Genomic DNA, 18,948 nt, shown 5'->3' with positions numbered 1-18,948 from the left:
ATTTATGCTCATTTTTAGTGGTTGAGGCATACAATAGCTCTTTATGGAATTTGAAAAGTTGTGGTAAACAAAGCCTTTTGGTTAAAAGTGTTTGGCTCGCACAGGACTGATTTTAGCCACATTTGGCATATTGCTGCTTAATGGTTGTTTACAAAAGCCAGTTTGGTTTAGTGGTGAAGGTGCTACATTAGGTGTAGGATGACCTGAGTTCTAGTCCTGCCTTAGGCACAGAAGCCAATTAAGTGACTTTGGGTCAATCGGTGTCTCTCACCCCTAGGAAGAAAGCAATGGCTTTCTTCTGAAGATGCTGCCAAGAAAAATGTGTGGATATTAAAACTGAACTGCAGTTTGTTTGTGTAGTCACCAGGAATCAAGACTGACTTGAAACACATACACAAATTGTTACATTGGTATGTACAGAAAATCATTGATCTGAAAGTTTATTACTACCCTTTGTCACTCTTTTTTTAGGTTCCTCTCTGCAATCTGTTATCTGCAGCAATGACTCCCTGTTCTATTTCGTATTTTTTTACCCCTTTCCCATCTTTGGCATTCTCATCATCACCATTCTGCTGGTGCGATTCAAAAGCCGAAACTCCAGCAAGAATTCTGAAGGAAAGAATGGGGTGCCCTTGCTATGGATCAAAGAGCCGCACCTAAACTATTCACCCACTTGTCTGGAGCCTCCTGTTCTCAGCATTCATCCAGGAACTATAGATTAAATGGAAGAGTCCTAAGAGAGGTAAAGCTGCATCTGAAACCCAAAGGAGGTGTATTTTGTTGTCTTTTTATCCAACATCTGAACTTTTGGATACCAGCTTACCTCTGTTACACTGTTCTGTCACCATTGGGGCTAGAAGAACTTGAACACCCCAGAATGCCTGTGAAGAACCAGCCAACTGCTAAGGGGGGTAGAATGTCCATCTGTTCACTGTATATAGTGGATTTTCATACTGTTTTCCTTTTCATCCAGTGTCATCATTTGTCCTCTGGGATGTAATTCTGTTGCTCAAATATGTATTCTTGTATTATGCAGAGGACAGACTCCAGAATGTATTGATTTTGGTTGGGCTCTGGTTGTGCCAAAGTGGGGCACTTTATTTTGAGTAAGCTTGTTTTATCAAATGAGCTTGTTTTAGCAGCTACATGTCCTTGATATTGGAGTGGACCAGAAAGACTACATACTGCTTTTGAGAAAATGAACCTAGGACCACTCCATACCACATATTAAGCAGCACACCACATATTAAGCAGCATTGTTTCTGCCCTATCGGTCTCTGGATGTTTATTATTCCTTGAGGACTAAAAATGCTTATGGGGGAGTGGGGAGGGGCTTTGCTTTTAGCTTCAAAAAGAAATTGCAGTCCATCAAAGGCAAATCTTGACTTCCCCAAGTACAATTGCCTAATTCTAGAAAGGCCCACAGTTGTTCTTTGGTTTTATTATCCTCCACTATCACACTTGGAGACTGCAGGGGCAAAAAATTCCTAATCTTGACCAAAGATTTAGGAAGTGGTACAGAAATAGCCTCTTTATATGGCCTGGCATTGTGTAACTGTGGAATGTTTAAACAGAGCAGAGAAAGGGCTGACATACTGACCAACTTCTGTTTCTCACAAGCACTCTGTCCAGTTGCATTGTCTACACAAAGAAGCTTACATCAGGCAAGAAGGGGTATGAATGGTCTTCCTTCCCTCCCATATATGTATATGCTGCTTTGTTATTTCAGCTTTATTTCTTCAGGTACACTACCCTTCATCTTCATTCCACCAGCCTTGCATAAGCCACAATAAGTGAAAATATGCTGGGCTAAGAACTGCTGTTCTTTCTATGAAAGGCATAGCATTAAGAGACCTTGGTTCAGTTCAGGTGGAATTCCTACTTCCCACCAGAGAAAGGCAACAGCTCTTTCCATGTGCTGTCCAGGAAAATGCTTGTTATACGTGATGGATACGTGTGCCCTGATTCTAGCTGCAGAGACAGGGAAACTTAAAAAAAAAAAGTGTATGTTTACTGTCTTCCTAAAAGTCTTCCTGGCACAGCTGGTTGCTAATTTTCATAAAACGGATGAATCTGTGTAAGGACTCACCGTGTCAGTGATATATGCCAGCATGTTCTACTGTCTTGACATGAGGTGGTGATCAGTGGTAAGATGATAGCAATAGAACAGGTTTTTCCTTCCTGAAGAGCGAAAACACAAAGTTTTGCTAATTTGCCCTCACTGAAGCAATTTGTGGGAATAATAAATTAAATTTAACGAATGGTGCTTTAACACTGATGCAGAAGTTTTTCTTATGTCAAGAGAAAGACATGCCTGTTATACTAATACTAGAGCAGTCTTTCTTAAGATGTCTCTGATGTCTTTGAGCTGGGTGGAGACTACAGTTTGCATAATTTCCAGCCAGCAGGGCCTTTGGTTATGTTGGCTAGAAATAATAAATTTGTAATACAATACATCTAAAGGACCTTAGGTTGAGGCAGGTGCTCTAGGGGAAAAAAAGTCACTATTGATCTAAGCTCTGAGGTTTTGAAAAGAGTCTCCCTTTTATAAAAGAACTTTGTAGCATTCTAATAAAGCACCCAGAAAGTTCCCAGGACCAAATCTGCCTCTGCAAAACATTAATCCTGTATAATGTGCAATTTGAAAACACACATACTTTTAGTCTGCCTGCCTACACTGTCTATTCAGAAGAGGGGGAATTTAAAAAGAAAATGAGACTCCCTGCCCCCCAAAAGGTTCCTAGCTTCTCTCTACAGTTCTATACGTGTAAAATGTCTTGTACATATACTGCTGGAGGGCAGGAGCTGTGATTGAGTTCAGGTCTTAAAAAGGAAAGGGGGCAGTGGGACTATCCCCTGCCCCAAACAACATTGGCCATTATCTTTGCATTGGAAATGTGTTGGAACTGACCTAGTAGCATCAATGCTTCTCTACTTTACCAGCAATCCTTCCCTTCTTCTCTGCACTCCTGCTTATGGAAAGCTATCCCACAGCGACATCCAGTGGCTAGCTTTCCAATCTGTGGACTATGGACTCTTGGGAAAGTATGTGGATGTCATAAAGCCACTAGACAGTGGGAGAATTGTCCCACAAGCAGCACCAAGGATCACTTGCAAATGACTTGTCCGTTGTGCTGCCAAGCTTATTACGAATTCAGGATGGGCTTTCTTTTTAAAACATGGGCACCGCCTGCAGAAAGCTTTCACAAAGCTTTTTGGACCACTCTTTCTCTACCCAGAGAAAAAGGAACAAGCTACCTTTGCATGATGTGAGAAAACAATGTGTTTTTTATTATTATTAAAGAGAACTTTGTACCATGTTGCACTAAATGTTTTATACAACACACATGCAAGCTGTAGTAAACTGTGTTAAAAAGGTGATTTAATGTCCTGTGTTAATGGTTTTGACCTGTTAACAAAACTTATTTTTATTGATGTAACCCAGCTATCAAAGTGTTGCTCATTTCAAGTTGGATGTTCAGCTGCAGCAAGCCATATGGTTCTTGCTCTAGCCCTGGCTTGGCATTGCTGCCATGTGCACAGCAACACAAGCATTGGACAAATGCCCAAGATGAGTCACCTGTACAGAAGAATGGATTTCACCGGTCTGTTCCCCTTTCCTTCTGAAAGCTAAGACTATGAACATACAACTTCACTGAGACTTAGAAATAGTGGCAAATAAAAGATCTGCTTTTCCTTAATGATTCAACAATGCTGGGGAAGGAAGGGGACACTAAGCTGATATTGGAGGTATGCAAAATATCTCTCTGCTTACCAATTGTTATATCTTTTTCTTCCTTGAGGGATTATCTTTAAAAGCATAAATATAGACTTTCTGTCTCAGTTACTAGTGATTTAGGAGCAAGATGTCTTCAGTCCAACTGGACTTATTTCAGAACTCCACTGATAGAATAAGCAAAGTTTTCAAGATGCTAAGCAAAACGTAATGTTAAATTCCTGAGGCCAAGGTGTGGCTCTCTGCCGGCAAGATGTCAGTTAGAAGTCCACACAATACTGCTTATGTATATTTATGGGAGCAATTTGAACTGAAGGACAACAGCCAGATGACTAATGGCCCTCTCTGATCATCTAAAACTACAATCCAAAAACTGAAATTGGAGCAGGGACAATTACATCTGCCTACACACCCCCTAGAAAGTCTAATGCAGGACACATTTCATTATTTAAATGATAGCAAAAATTCTTCCTTGTTTCAGATTCTTCTGCCACATTTCTAAATACAAATGAAACACCAGAGATTAGAGGTCCCAACTAATTTTACAAATGAGAGGTATTTCCCCCTTTTTAGCTAAATTTTATACTGAAATAAATCCTTAAGTTTCTAACATTTAATTAAATTCCTTGCATAATTTAAATTACTATCTAGATGTATTCACTTTTCATATTTTACAAGTTCATTGAGAAGTATTTTATTTTACTACATTTTAATGGTTGCTTCATCTCTAGTGGCAGGACCTTTATCTAGTCAAGCTGAGGTGATAGAGCTCCTTAGCTACTTTCTCCAGTCGGTCTCGGTATTCAATTTCTTCATAGTTCTTTTCACTAACCCCTTCGAAGCCATGCATTGCTCCCCACCAGCATGCAGCAATCACTCCAGTAGAGTCACTGTCCCCACCATGAAAGAAACTCCGCAGAGCCAACTCAGTCCAGTTCTTAGAGCCCAGTATGGCATCATAGGCAATCATGGGGGCATCATGGCCACTACTACCTCCCCACCCAGAGAAACTCAAGGAAGTATAGAATTCATCTCTCTCTCTCACACCAAATACTTCAGGGAAGGAGGGAGGAGAGTTCCCATCTGAGATGCCTCTGATTTTCAGGTATCTCTTCCACTGGTTTTCAAAGTAGTTCCTTTGAAATAGAAATTGAAAAGTTTCTATTGATATGCTAGCCTTATGTAAAATAATAAAATGAATTTGAATTAAAACTCTAATCCCTCAACCCTCCCCACTTAATAGCTGGAGGATTATGGAAGAAAGTTGAAGTCCAATATAAGAAGAAAACAGTTAGGAGATGTTCCCTTAGATCAGCCTTTCTCAACCTTTTGACCCTGGAGGAACCCTTGAAATATTTTTCCAGCCTCAGGGAACCCCTGCACATTCAGGCTCAAATATAGGCCAGAAGTTACAAAATCATACTTGTTTCATATGTCAGCCTGTATATATGCATTAATAGTATTCTTAAACTAAAAGAATGAAACTTACCTCTTTAATGTGAAGTTGCCCAAATTTGAAATTTTTTAAATAAATTGTCATCTCCCAGGGAACCCCTAGCGACCTATCACGGAATCCTAGGATTCCATGGAACCTTGGTTGAGAAACCCTGCCTTAGATGTACAGAAATATAAAAATTACATTGAACCCAATGTAATTAGAAGACTTTGAGGCATAGGTTATCAAATAATGTCTGGAAATATATGCAGATCACGTTGAAAGTAGTGTAACTGGGCATTGCCCATTACCCTCTTCCCTCCATTCTGGAGTTCTGAACTTTTTAGTTTGAGAGTTTAAATAAGGAAGGTGTGTATATCACTTACAGATTATCCTTTTGTTCCAAAGTATCTATATTGGTTGTCTGAATAGAACACTTAATGCTTGCTCAGCACTATGTAGTTTCAGCTGTCAGATATGCTTAGGACCTTCAAATTATTAAAATCACAAATACCCATGCTTACCAATGCTCCAAATTTTTATCTACAAAGCAGCCTGACTTCTGGATATATGCCTTTGCTTTAGGGATCACCTCCATTAGCTCTCTTCCCCACTCCTGTGGTGGTTTATGATTCACAGCATAAGAAGTAAAGAGAGCAGACGCCAGGGATCCAAGATAACCAGTAGGATGATGGTGAGTCATTCGTCCACTCTCAATACTGACTGTAATCAATGTTTCCAGGTCTTCTGGATGACAAAATCTCAGTCCAATGCACATTGATCTCATGGCAGCTCCACACCCTCCTCCTCTTTCACAGAAATTAGGTTTCCAGCTATCTGGATCATCTGGATCCAAATTCAGAGCATAATGCATGCAGGTACCACCTATGGAAGATGGAACACTATATCAGAACCAAACATGTTAAGCAGGCAGCAAAAACAGTAACATTAAAAATTACAAATAGAGCTTTTCTAAAAACCTGTCTAAATGACTTAGTACTATTATCAGAAAAATTCTCCCTGAATAACCTTTTGCTATGCCTCTCTCTTTACACAATGTAAAATTGAAACAATGCCTTCACTGCGTGTCTCCAAATACGTTTTCTTGCAAGACCCATCATCCTTAGTCAATCTAGCCAATGCTGCCCAAAGATGTGGGCTGCACTCCAATACATTTTAAGAACACAGAATAGGAAAGCCTAGTTTACAAAATTAGCGGTTCTTCGGTATTTCAGAAAGTACTGAACTAGTAAAGTATTAAACTATTAACTATTATTACTATGTCTGCAAAGTAGTGGTCAAAACTGGCAATCCATCTAAATGCAAACCCCACCTCTTTTGTAGAAGAAGCCTATGTTTTGTACAAGAAGCCTATGTTTTACCACTGTGAAACTGAAAATTGTTATTGCTGTTCATAAACCTGAACAGCATTAACAACGTTGGTAAAGCAAGTAGGTTGAAGAAGGAGATATAATAATTACAAAAAGTCTAATTAAAATAATAAACCATCTAAGGATGAAATTAGATGTACACTTATATGAAAATAGGCTCCACTGAGTGTTGTGGGACCCAGTTCTGACTAAATATACATAGAATATATATTAACCAAAATATGTAAATGAATGAGAAACTCTTTAAATTTATACCAAAGTATGCATGTACTAAACCTAGAAGAAAACAATTCATTTTTTTTAACTTTTCCCAAAGCTCTGCAACATAATCCAGTGTAGTACACTGTGAATATCCTAAATGAAAATGCAGAGAATCAGTACACACATTCTAATTGCACTGTGACCACTTTAGAGATGAGTTTAAAACTAGGAGTAACCATGTTGAATTGGATCTTTAGTCAACTTTAGCCCTTTAGTCAAGTTTCCAAAAGCTCCCAGCAAAATTTCTCCAGAAAGTCCAGAAACAACACAGTGGCAGTAGTCTTTCCTATGTTTTGTCCCCAAACGTCCAAACCCAGCTAAAATAAAGGTGCAACTAGTAATGACAGAAGCGCATTAACCAGCGTTCTTTCCATATTACAGGCTGCTCTGGAATTGTTGCTTTGCACATCTTCCAACAGTTAGGCTGCCACAGGAAAGAGGCTATGAATATATCCTCTGTAATGTCCAGGGTAGGACAAGTACTGATGGGTGGATGTTTTAGAGAGAGAGCCAAGCTCAACACAAGGAGCAACTTCCTGACTGTGAGAGCTATTAAGATGAAATAATCTGCCTCCTGGAGTTGTGGATCTCCATCACTGGAAGTTTGGGATGGTATGAGAGTTCCTGCTCTGAGCAGGGGTTTGGCATAGATCTCCAAGGTCCCTTCTAACCCTATGAATCCACCAGAATGGGTTTTAAATATCTCACAATATTCTCCGTGGTGAAAGGATATGGAAACTAATGCTATTAAAAGATAGTGGAGGAAAGGATTACTTGTCAATTTCTTTCTTTCCATATTTTTAATGAACATGTTTTTAGGTTCCACTAAATGCAAATAACTTTAAGCATAACAAGAAGGAACCAGAGAGAAATACAAAGTATCTTTTAGGAACAGAGGCAGTCAATCTCCCAATATCAACAGCTAAAAATCTGCATGGGAGAAAGTTACTAGCCTTCTGACAGGCTCTGGTTAGCAATGGTGGGAAGCAAAATACAGTACTGTAATGGCTAAATCTTAGCTATGATACAGTGGAAATATTCTAGTTTTCAAAATCACAGGATGGTGTGGTTTACACAGAAGAAAACAGGACCTGTTCTCTATCATCCTTGAATGCAGAACAGAGAATGAGGTAGGTTACAGAAAGGCATAAGAATTAGAGAGCAGCTCAATACTGGAACCAATTACTCTGAGAGGTGGTGGGCTTCCCTTGACTGAGTATGTCTAAACAGTGGCTGGACAGGCATCAGCTGGAGGGGTTTTAAAGTAGATGTCTGCATTAAGCAGAGAGTCAGACTCACTATTCCTATGTGGCCACTGCCAGTTCTACAACTCTTAAGAATTGAAGGCTGTATCTGATGTATTTTTGTAGGGAAGGAGAAGGTGAATTAATTTAGTGACATGTACTTTTCTATTGTTAAAAAAGGAAAAAAAATACAATTTTAGTTTGAAAACATGCTTCTTTAAATAAGTTAATCTCACTAATGTACTCTGATACTGGAGATGAGCTTCTACCTAGCTACCAAGAGATAACAGAACAGCAAGGTTACTTTGCAACCTTTTCTGAAGGTCAGGGCAGGAGGAGGAATTTCCCTATGCCTTCTCCAGAAGGGGAAAATCCCTATGATTTGCAGAGTTTCAGGCTTGTAAAACAGTAAGGTAATTCACAGTTGTGTAAGTCTATCAACAACAGAAAGCCCCCAAGCTACACCACAAGGAGCTGCAAGAAGCCCCAACCATGGACATTTTCTAAAAGTCATTTAAAACTGTCCTTTGTATTTCAGCCTAACTTGGAAGTTTTCAGGGGAATAATGGTGGGTCACTGGTACAGCACAAATACTTTGCACTCAGAAGGTCTCTAATCCAACGGTCCTCAGTTATATCTGGGAAACACTCCTTGTCTAAACACTATAGCTGTGCTGCACAACCTGAGGCCACGAGATTTTCTTTGCACTTCCTTTTCCTCCTGACTTCGTTTTTTGTAGGATAACCCCTTGCATGATAACTAAAGATAACTGATCACGGGCCTGAAAAAAATAGTGTACCCTCGCTTTGGAGAATTGCTGGCATGAGTGAAGGTAAGACTTGAGCCAGGCACCTTTGGCACACTTGAAATCTTTTGCTGCTTAAAAAAATCAATTCAAAGATCTGTAGAAAACCACATGAAAGTACAGCATGAAAGATCAGTTAATCTATACTTCCCAAATTTCCCTTTCTAAGCACTGAAGATGTAATACAGCCACTGATGTAATATAGGACAGAAGAACAGTCAGGAGCTGATGGAAATGGGACTCAAACCATACATGGGTGTTCATAGGCCCTTCGTGTGAACCTCACTTGGCTGGACAAAAATTCTGATATACATTGGATAAGTTCCCATTTGTTTAAGACCACTGTGATACATTCTGCTAACAAATTCCCATTTGTTTAAGACCACTGTGATATATTCTGATATATTCTGCTTGCTTAAGACTGCTGTGATATATTCTGCTAACCATTCTGCATGGTTTATCTGCCACAATTGTTCACACGAAGTACAAAGCCCAAACCCCAAAATCCACAGTTTGGCTTCCTGCAATGTATGAACCTAACACTGTCTTTTTAGTTTTACTGAACTGGAATTTTATTTGTTATTTAAATTTATATATCCCTTTTATCCAAAGAAGCCTCTAACCAGCTTATAAAATAGAGCTTAAAAAGACCCACAATAAAATAAACAGAACAAAAGAGCAATGCTCTTAGAAGCAGCTGAAAGCATCCAAACTCAGCAGGAGGATCCCCCTCATCACAAATCAATTCCCAAGGCTCTCCAGAATAGCGAGCTTTTACTAGCTTTCTGAAAAACCAATAGGGTGGGAGCCAATCTAATCTTGGAAAGAAGGCTGTTCCAGAAAAGGAGGAAGCACAACTGAGAGACGCATCCCCATGGTGGTTAATGGAACCCAGATAAAGCCCCCTTTCCAATAACACTGGGAGAAGGTGGTCCAGTAGATATCCTAAGCCATCATCTTAGGATTTCAAGGAAACTACCACACCTGGAAGCAAACAGGTGAACAGTGCAGCTTTCACAGTAGAGGCTTTGCATGAGAAAACAGAGACTCCCATCATTACACAAACCACAGCATTCTGGAACAGCAAAAGCTTTCCAGTGGTCTTCAGTATATTTAATGGAAAAGAAAAATGCTTGGACCAAAATTTGGTATGTATGTTTTATGGATAGACTTGAGGTGGGAATTGTTTGGAGATGGTGCCATGTCCTAATTAAGTGAAGGAGCTATAATGCAGAGAACAGAAATTGCTAACTATACCAGGAGGGAACATTCAGTAATGGAGTAAATATTTGGATAGATCTCACCATAGCCTACCACACAGGGTAGTAGATTAAAATGGGAGAACTGCCCTTCTTATTAAGTAGGGTCAGGTGATTGTCTCACCTAGCAGATTTTAGGTATATAAAAAGACAGTGGACTATTACTTCAGCTATTTATTACTGCACAGTATTTTAATGCAAGAAAGAGAAAAAAGACTCTGGGATGTTCTGCCTTAGGTGCCAAATACGTAATTTGGGTAGCTTAAGAATTTATGACTGGGGAGTAGTACACTGAGGATTTGGGCAGCTCTGAAGAAAAGTTATGGCCTCTTAAATTCTTCAGGGAAGCAAACAAAAAAGGAAGTAGGTGAATAGATATTGCTGCCACAATTTTATGTTTTGGGCTCCTTCTATACTTTCTTACCCTTCTGCCAACCTTTAACAAGCTGCCACTCTCCAGATAGGTTGGTCTATAAGTCCCATCATTCCCAATCAACATCCCCAGTGCCCTGAGTGAGTGGGGGTGTTTGTTCCAACCCATCTGGAGCCACATGGTGTTGTCCCTCTAATAGAACCTGACTGGAAAAAAAAAATGAGTGTGTACTGCATGTGGCTGTTATAGCATCTCAGTAATTTTCAGCAATTAGTTTCTGTAACTAGAAATGGCTGTAGAGGCCACAAAAAGTAGGTTACCAGCATCACTAGGGCCTATGGTTAACTACTACTGCTTTAGAGCAAGAATCATAAAACTAGGGACCAATGAACAGAGTTGCACTTTCTAAGAGTGAAATAGACTACACCTGGCAAAGTATGACATTTGAGAAATACTATTCTATTCCTTCCTGTGGAAACATTTTGAAAGCATACCTGGAGCTCGTCCAGCCATGTCACTCATACAGTCCCTGTAGTTTGTTGCAAGGAGTTTGTACAAGTGGAGTAAGTCTGTTTTTTTGCCAGCAGCAACCAAGGCTTCAGCAGTAGCCAAGTGCATGATGGTGTCATCACTGACCTTCCAACCTGCTACATTGAGATGGCCCACGCCGCCCATTTTGGCCACTTCCTTGTGAATTTTCTCACCACTGCGTTGGAATTCCCATTTTCTATTACCAAACCCCAAGGCATCTCCAGCTGCACTCAATACCATGGCAGCCACATAGTTCTCCAACAGGCCAGAACACATGTTGTGTTGCCACAAAAGGATTAAAATCAAGAAAATCTGAAAGAAAAACAAGTTAAAAACACATTGTCATTGATTTCCCTAGATACCTCAATTTACAGTGCATGAATTTCAGCTGTTTTATTCTCTGCATTCAGTCTTTTTTATATAATTGCTTGGGCAGAACACACTGTAAAATGATTTGGAAAAAGTGCTTCAGAACTTACATGAGCAAAGCACCTGTATGCTGTTCACTAAAGTAGCATACGGGGGGGGGGGGTTCAGATTCCTACATGAATTTGAAAGAAAAGTTGCTGTTTTAATGAGTCAACTCATGTAGAAACCTGAAAAAGTACAGGCTGCTTTAATGAATAATAATCCTGCTTTCAGGAGCTACAAAACCCAAATAATGCTCATTCTCAGATACCGAGGGCATGTGCTATCCCACAACCAATAGGGGGGGGGGGGGGAAATCTGTGCATGGTTTAACACACACTGTCTCATATATGAAACAAAACTAGAACAGGTAGCTTTTAAATAAGGAATTTATTTCTATTCTTTCTAGAACCTGACACTGGATGTAAATCATCTCTTTTCTGCCACTTTTATTGTGGAAAAACCCTGATCCTTTTCAAAATGTTTAGCCAATGAATGAAAAGTTCTAATAGTGACTAAGTACTAGAAGAAGTTCCTGGTTCATCTTGCCCTAATGAAAAGTGACTGTTGAAGCTAGGACCAGACACAAAAGTCAATAGTATTTTTATTCAATTTTACTTTAAATATAGGTGAATTTTGAGGATACACACACATACATGTGTCTATCCTGAAATATCTGTATCAAATATATATCCAATATATCTCTATATCAAATGTACTCCTGTCAATGCATCTAAATCAAATCCATTGTGAAACACGTTGCAAAAAACAGTTGAGAGAACATGAGTTACACAGTATTGCAAGATATCCTAGAATTGTTATGTCCATGGGGGAAGGAAGATTGGTATATAGCAACCCTGCACAGTATTCTCCTGGTGGTTCTTTTTTTTTTAAACAGGAAATAATTCTGATTTGAAGATAAAGTCTCTTGTTTGTTATCTGGAGAGAAGAGAGCTGGCTAGTCTCCAAGCTGAGCCGAAGAGTCATTACTGTACTGTACTGAAGGAAGCCCAGGAAAATGTGGATTTCATTTACATTTTGCTTTCCTTTAAAAAATGGCCTTTAAGACAGCTAGCCATAATATAAAGTAAAAGTCCTGTGTAATAAAAGGCTTTATACCATGCTTTATACAATGATTGTTGCCTAGAAACAGGTTAGCATGCCCTGGAATTGCTTATAGACGAGGGAGCATATGACCAGCTCATTCAGTAGCGGGTGCCACAGCACTTCTGAAGTTTCAGAACACTTGTAGCCTAAAGCAAACTTGTATCAAAACATTGCTATAGCACATGTAGAATAAGCTATGGTGGACTGATCTGACAGCTTTAGGAATTAACACTAGGAAAGAGATATTCCTTTTTTCATGGATCTTTTTCATGGATTTCAAGATAGGTCAACCAAAATATATAGATCTAACTTGACACATGCCAGTATTATTTCTTGCTTCTCAATAGGTAAACATGGGAGTTATTAAGTGAAGTAGAGAAAAGGTGGCAGTCCAGCACAGACAAATTATTTCTTAATCTGTTGTTTTCAGTGACATATAACATTTCTAGCAGCTGGATCAAGCATCAGTTTGTTCTCTTTCAATCAGTCCATTAATATCAGACACCATTTGAGAATCTGAAGAACTTCCTTAAATGTCAAGGTTTAATTGAGGATCATATCCAGAGGCAGAGAAATTGTATCTAAATCCCAGGATAACACACTTAAAAAGAAATTGAGTACCAATATCTCAAGGTCAGAATTATTTCTTTTGGGGGAGTTGGGCGGTGGTGAAATGTGATAAATAAATAAATGAATATGCTTCTGGTGAGAATATGGCTAGGGATACCACCATTTTCCAGACCATGCTACAGCCCTAAAGGGGCATTAGGTTGAGCCTTTCTCATTTCTAAATCACCCAATTTGTGTATTTTTAAAATTTTTGTACCTTAAGAGAAGCTTTCCACAGCAAGAAGAAAGGAATTCCTTGGTGCTAATTGTTGTTTCTGGAGTAGCATCAAAACTTTCTCTTAATCTCTTAATTTAAAAGGAAGACTGAGAATAAATAATCATCTCTCTGTTACTATCTTTGTATCTAATTTGAAGGATTTAACATTTTCTTACACATTTGATGTGAGTTTTCAGTTTTCTGTTCACTTTCCTTGGATGCTGTATTTGCTGATTTGCATACTTTTTGTTTTGTCAATATCATTCAATAGCTTTTGGAAGCCTTTCATAGGGAGCTAGATTTTACTGCTTGAATTATGGACAACCTTAAGGGGACAGTTTCAGAACTCTGTGCTGAGCTTCATGCTGATTTCAAACAAGTTCTCCATGAAACTACTCGGGCTATTTTGCAAGATGTTCAGGATATTATTTTTAAAATGCATCAATTGGCTGAGGACTTTCTGAAGGGAGAGGAAGAGATTTATCAAGGAGGAGGCATTTTCCCTGATTGTGAGAATCCAGGATGTGAAGAAATGCCAGCTGATGAATATATGCTGCTCATGAAGGAGTTACAATGACTTGCAAGATAATGACTGATCTGTTTGTCTCAGGGTTTGTTTTGAGAACGAGATGGCTCTGTTATGTCAGAAATTTTCTGCTGATTTTTTAAGGGGGGCACTTGGGTTGCTTGATTTATTTATAAAAAATGTCCTGTGTATAATATGGAGACAAATAAATGTTCTGGTTTATATTGAGGCCAGATAAGAAATTAAGAATAAGTATGTGGATTGATTTAAAGGCAGTATGATTCTATTGTTCCATAATGATTCAAAATTTGTTTGATTTTTTTTTAGGTCTAACAGGGGCAAGATTGTTATAGTAGTACTAAGCATAAAAGTAGATAATTTAATTTTTTTTTAAAAAGATGTTTTTATAATTTGTTAATATAGCGGCCAGAAATATATAGAATAGTGGTAGGACAGAAACATTTCATAAATGGGTTTCTATGGGGTGGGGGGAAGTTGATTTGGAGATTTATATATTTGTTAATTTTTCTTTATATATAAGGGGAAGGAGCAATTGCTTTTATTGATTTTTATAATGCCTATGGGATGATTTATAGAAATAATGTGATACTGGTTAGATTTAGAGTAAGGGATTAATTATGGAAATTGCTATATATTCTTGATGTTGAAAGTCAGAAGTCATGTTGTAATTTCTCAAAAAAAATCTTCCTTCATTTTCTATTTTCTCACTTTTTTTTCTTTCTTCTTCTTCTGTTTTGTTTTTGTTTTGCTTTTTTGTAGTTTTTATCTTTGTTCTAAATTTAATAAAGCTTTAACCAAAAACAAAGATAAATAAATAGATTTCTCTTGGCAGGCTCAAACGATTAAACATTGTAGACTTTTTGTCCAGTACCATCTGGTCTCTTAATACAGTAAATGTGGAATCAGACCCATGCAGTTGTATAAAATAAACCACTGGAAGAGTATAAAATTCTGTAATGTAAACATTGCCAAGTTAGCTACTGAAAAAGTTGCAGATCAACACCATGAACGTAACGTGAGTTCTTAACCATGGCCAAGTAAATCCTTTTCTTTCCATTTCTACTGCAAAAGGCATTCCCACAGCTACTATCTACAGAATGCCCATCAGTGTATTCCAGGTGGCAGAAGGAACTATAGCTCAGCAACAGAGCTTTTACTTTGCGCACAGTGAGCCACCTTCCATCCCTAGCCAGTGCAAGTAGGCTGGGAAGAAATTCTGGTGGTGTTTGCACTCCAGGGTAACCCTGGGGCTTCATCAGGTCAGTTAAAGACTTAGTAGCAGCATTTAGTTAGCAGGAAAAGCGAGGTGGGGGGGTTGTTGCAACTTAGAATGTCATGTTAACCCATCCCTTTTATGAATTTATGTATTGTGTGCACCCTGAAGATAGGTTAATTCAGTAACCAAGTTAAGCATATTGTGCAGTTGAAGCTAAGTGAACTAGCGCTCTGATAGGATCCCTCAACAAGTGAAGCTGTCAAGCTTATGAAAAAGGCGTTGTTACCAGGAGAGAGAAATCCGACTGTAAAGCTGCTGCGCCATGTTTCTGGGATAGACTCTTTCAGCACCTCCGGGCTAGGCGCATTTAGCGTGCCGTTAAGCAACAAGCCAAGGGTCAAGGTGCCTTACCGGGACACGCAACTTTGCCCCACAGGATTAAGCAATACTTTCTGAGTCAAGGTGAAGTGAATCAAGCAATCCTCCCAGTCCCGTGAAAGTCCCTACAGTACAGTATGGCTTTCGTTAGGCCGAATGAAGATAAATCGTTCGGTGTTCCTCTCCTCGCCGCTCTGAGTCCTTGCTAGCAGCGCGACTCCCCAACCCCCTCCCTCCGGAGCCGTCAGCCGCTCTCCAGAGCGCCGTTTCTTGGCTGAGTCCTGCATATTATATACAGTAGGTGGTTCCTCGGCGCGTGAGGGTTTCTTCTTCGCGAGAAGTTCCTGAAGAGGTAAGAGGGACAGCTCCACTCTCAGCGGGGTTTCGCAAACCACGAACTTGGTTTTACCTCGTTCCTCCGCCTTCTCTCAGCTTTCGCCGTGGGTGCAGCTTTTGCAACAATCACTGGGAGCAACCCCTACAAAACCCTGTAGGAGGGCATATTTCCGAATAAACACGATTCTATTTTTAAAAAAAATCCAAATTATCTGATTTGTTGCAATGCTAATCACCCTTGCTTATTAGGGACTACGGCCCATTAAGCACAGTGGGACACGCTTCCAAATATATAAGTCGAGGAGTGCCCCGTAAGGCTACGCCCAATGTCTGTCTGCTTAGGAGCAGATCTAGGTGGTCTTACTTCTAAATGCACAAGGCTGGGCTAAGTATTATCCTAAAGGGAAAATACAGAAATTCGGGGAAGGTATTGGTGGGAACGGGACACCTCAGGTATCTTGGTTATCGCCGTGACCTATCCTGGGTTATTTCAAATTGGAGACTCAGCCGTACTTACTATACTGTTCTGCGAATGTCAGATCCGCGGCTAAAGCCCGACGAAAGGCTCGAAAGAAAATGGGAGCGGGAAGCAGCGACAGCCACCCTGACTCAGCCCGGGCCGGCCGCCGATCTACAGCTGCAGGTGGCGGTGCGCCAAAAAAGTAGTTTGGCGGAGAGCGCCGAAAGAAGTGTCTCCCGGTCATATGATCGCTGTTTTGCTTCCCGGGAAGCTTCGTTTGGATCCGGTGTGGGTGGCAGGAAGCGAAGCACAAGTTAAAGTTGCAGGCGTTAGGGCGCACTTTAATCACCAGTTTTCTGTCCTAACAAAAAGATCAAACAGGTGGAGCATCATTTAAAATTAAATCTAAAAAAAATTAGATTAAATTTTTAATCTAAAAAACAGTTGTATGCTGCTTCCCCCCCCCCCATTCATAGAGAACAGTCCAATTAGTTTACAGTATAGGTGCATATACAAATAAAAATGGAGGATAAAATAAAACAAATAAATTAAACCATAAATAAGGTAACTTCACTTTAAAGGCCTGGTCCCTTTGAAAAGTAGATTGCATACTAATCACTCCCAAGTGCCAGATATACAAATCTCTGACAGAAGTTGTGTCATAAGGGTGGGGGTGGGGGCTTTTCCTGCAGATTCATAGCTGGACTGATGATAAAATCCTTCAGATTATCAGATTATCCAACTCCCAGACCCACACATGTGTATGATGTAGCCTCCCCACTTTTCAGCCTTTCTTTTTTTTCCCCATATGTTACCTGTGACTTACACAAGTGACTTTTGGTGGATCCTGATGTATATTTCAGTTTGGTAATGCCTGGGCAAACTCTACTTAAAGAAATATTCAAGAAAGGAAAGCAAAGGCTGTCTTTATCACATATTCCCTCATTTCCAAAGTATCACCTTAAGAATCTGCTTCTTCAAAACTTCCTGCTTTATTGGTTTAGAGGGAAAAATAAGTTATGTATACACTAAAAGCTATAATACATACATAATGCTCATATATGTCCTTACTTCCCTACTTTAGCATCAAAACATGCTTGTGCTAGCAAGTATCATTAAAAATAGGAGAAAAGTCTACCAGTGGCTTTTTGAAGGTGCTGACATACAGGGTCTCAGGATTGCAGGTTGTCGTCAGATTGTCAGTACTCCAGAAAATATGCAGTCTACAGAATATAATCTTAACTTAATGAAGAATTAAAATAGAGTTCTTCAGATTTGTAATGAATACCATTAATCACAGAATTACAAACATTAGCAATAGATTTGGCAGTTTTGAGACAAAATCACAACAGTGAGGAAAACCAGTACCCTGAACCTTTGATGTATAGTTCTAACCAGTCTCTTTGCAAACTCTTTTATAATAATTTTTAAAAAGTTATCAGACCACCAGTCACATTCAGAGAGGCCATATAAAGTCTCTTTGGAAGTCTTTTTTTTTTTTAAGGCAAAGGGACATATCCAGATCCCAGCAATGATAGGGGCCGCAGTGGCTCAGTGGTTAAGACGCTGAGTCAGAGGACCATTAAGGTCGCAGCTCAGCAGTTCAAAACCCGAGAGTGCGAGCCGCGTGAAGGAATGAGCTCCCATCAACTTGTCCCAGCTCCTGCTAACCTAGCAGTTCGAAAGCATGCAAATGCAAGTAGATAAATAGGTACCACTTTGGTGGGAAAATAACAGGGACATGAAAGGAGCCTCCTTGGGCGTCCCCCAGGCAACGGTGACATCACCGGCAAATGCTCTTAATACAGAAGTGTCTTGGTAGGTGCTTCTGACACACACACATACACACACACAAAATGATAGAAATTCAATGTTAGCTTGTTGAAACCACATCCATACAAATGCACAGATGTGCTGTCTTTAAGTAACGTAGGAAAAAAAATGCAGGGCTTATAGTGAGAAAGGAAAAGGGACTGAATCCTATATGTTAGGGCTGGTCTCACTGTAGCTTCTTTCTTTCTGAAATTCCGTTCTTCCAAACCAGACAGAAAGGATGAGTGGGCTTAGCTATTACCAACGATCACTTTACAGAGTAAATAAGAGAAAATCTAGCCTCTCAACAGAAGAGCCATCTTCTGTGTTAAGTCCCAAACTGATCTTTCCATGCAGGAAAACTAAATTCATCAGCTAAAAGGTTTTCTATTTGGGCAGGGCAATAAATAAATGCTAGAGCAATAAATCATAGTTGCCCACACTGTATATAAGTCTCGGGTATAGAGAGAAATGTATGAGAGAAAGTGTTGCTCCTCCCTGCCTCTGTTTTGTTTTTGTTTCTTTCCATATTGGCATGAGGGTGGGGATGAGCAAAAAGCAAATGTTTCTCAGAAGAAGTTTGCAGGTTCTCTTTTCCCTCCGTACTGTTTAACAGGGGGATCCCCAAAGGACATTAGTGTAGAAAGAAAAGAAACATAGTCTGGCTCACTTCACACTTACTGGCATATCAAAGGGAATTTCTGAGGCCTGTTTCTCCAACTGGATTTCAAAGTAATCAGGGACTCTGGAAGATACTTCAAAATACTTTGAAGAACCCAGGGGTTCTGGAACTTACTTCTAGTTTGGGTATGAAACACTACAC

The 18,948-nt window shown here is 39.6% G+C and overlaps 2 protein-coding genes across 4 annotated transcripts in view; one reads left to right on the top strand and one right to left on the bottom strand.

Moving 5' to 3' along the window:
- Positions 1-3,381, top strand: part of IGSF3 (immunoglobulin superfamily member 3) — a 100,640-nt gene extending 97,259 nt beyond the window's left edge. For all 3 annotated transcript variants that reach the window (XM_063305509.1, XM_063305510.1, XM_063305511.1), the window contains one exon: positions 472-3,381. In XM_063305509.1, coding sequence (XP_063161579.1) covers positions 472-722 — 251 coding nt within the window. In that variant the 3' untranslated portion in view covers positions 723-3,381. The remainder of the gene's footprint in view (positions 1-471) is intronic.
- A 417-nt stretch (positions 3,382-3,798) lies between these two features.
- Positions 3,799-16,429, bottom strand: ADPRH (ADP-ribosylarginine hydrolase). Its single transcript, XM_063305518.1, has 4 exons — positions 16,371-16,429; positions 10,999-11,347; positions 5,696-6,056; positions 3,799-4,872 (listed from the first exon to the last, which is right to left on the bottom strand). The coding sequence occupies exons 2-4, from the start codon at positions 11,309-11,311 to the stop codon at positions 4,479-4,481; spliced, it is 1,068 nt and encodes a 355-aa protein (XP_063161588.1). The 5' UTR covers positions 11,312-11,347; positions 16,371-16,429; the 3' UTR covers positions 3,799-4,478.
- Between the last annotated feature and the right edge of the window lie 2,519 nt (positions 16,430-18,948).

Source organism: Candoia aspera, chromosome 5 (assembly GCF_035149785.1).
Source record: "Candoia aspera isolate rCanAsp1 chromosome 5, rCanAsp1.hap2, whole genome shotgun sequence".
NCBI lineage: Eukaryota > Metazoa > Chordata > Lepidosauria > Squamata > Boidae > Candoia > Candoia aspera.
The sequence above is the reverse complement of the archived record's forward strand: the minus strand, read 5'-3'. Positions and strand labels throughout refer to the sequence as shown.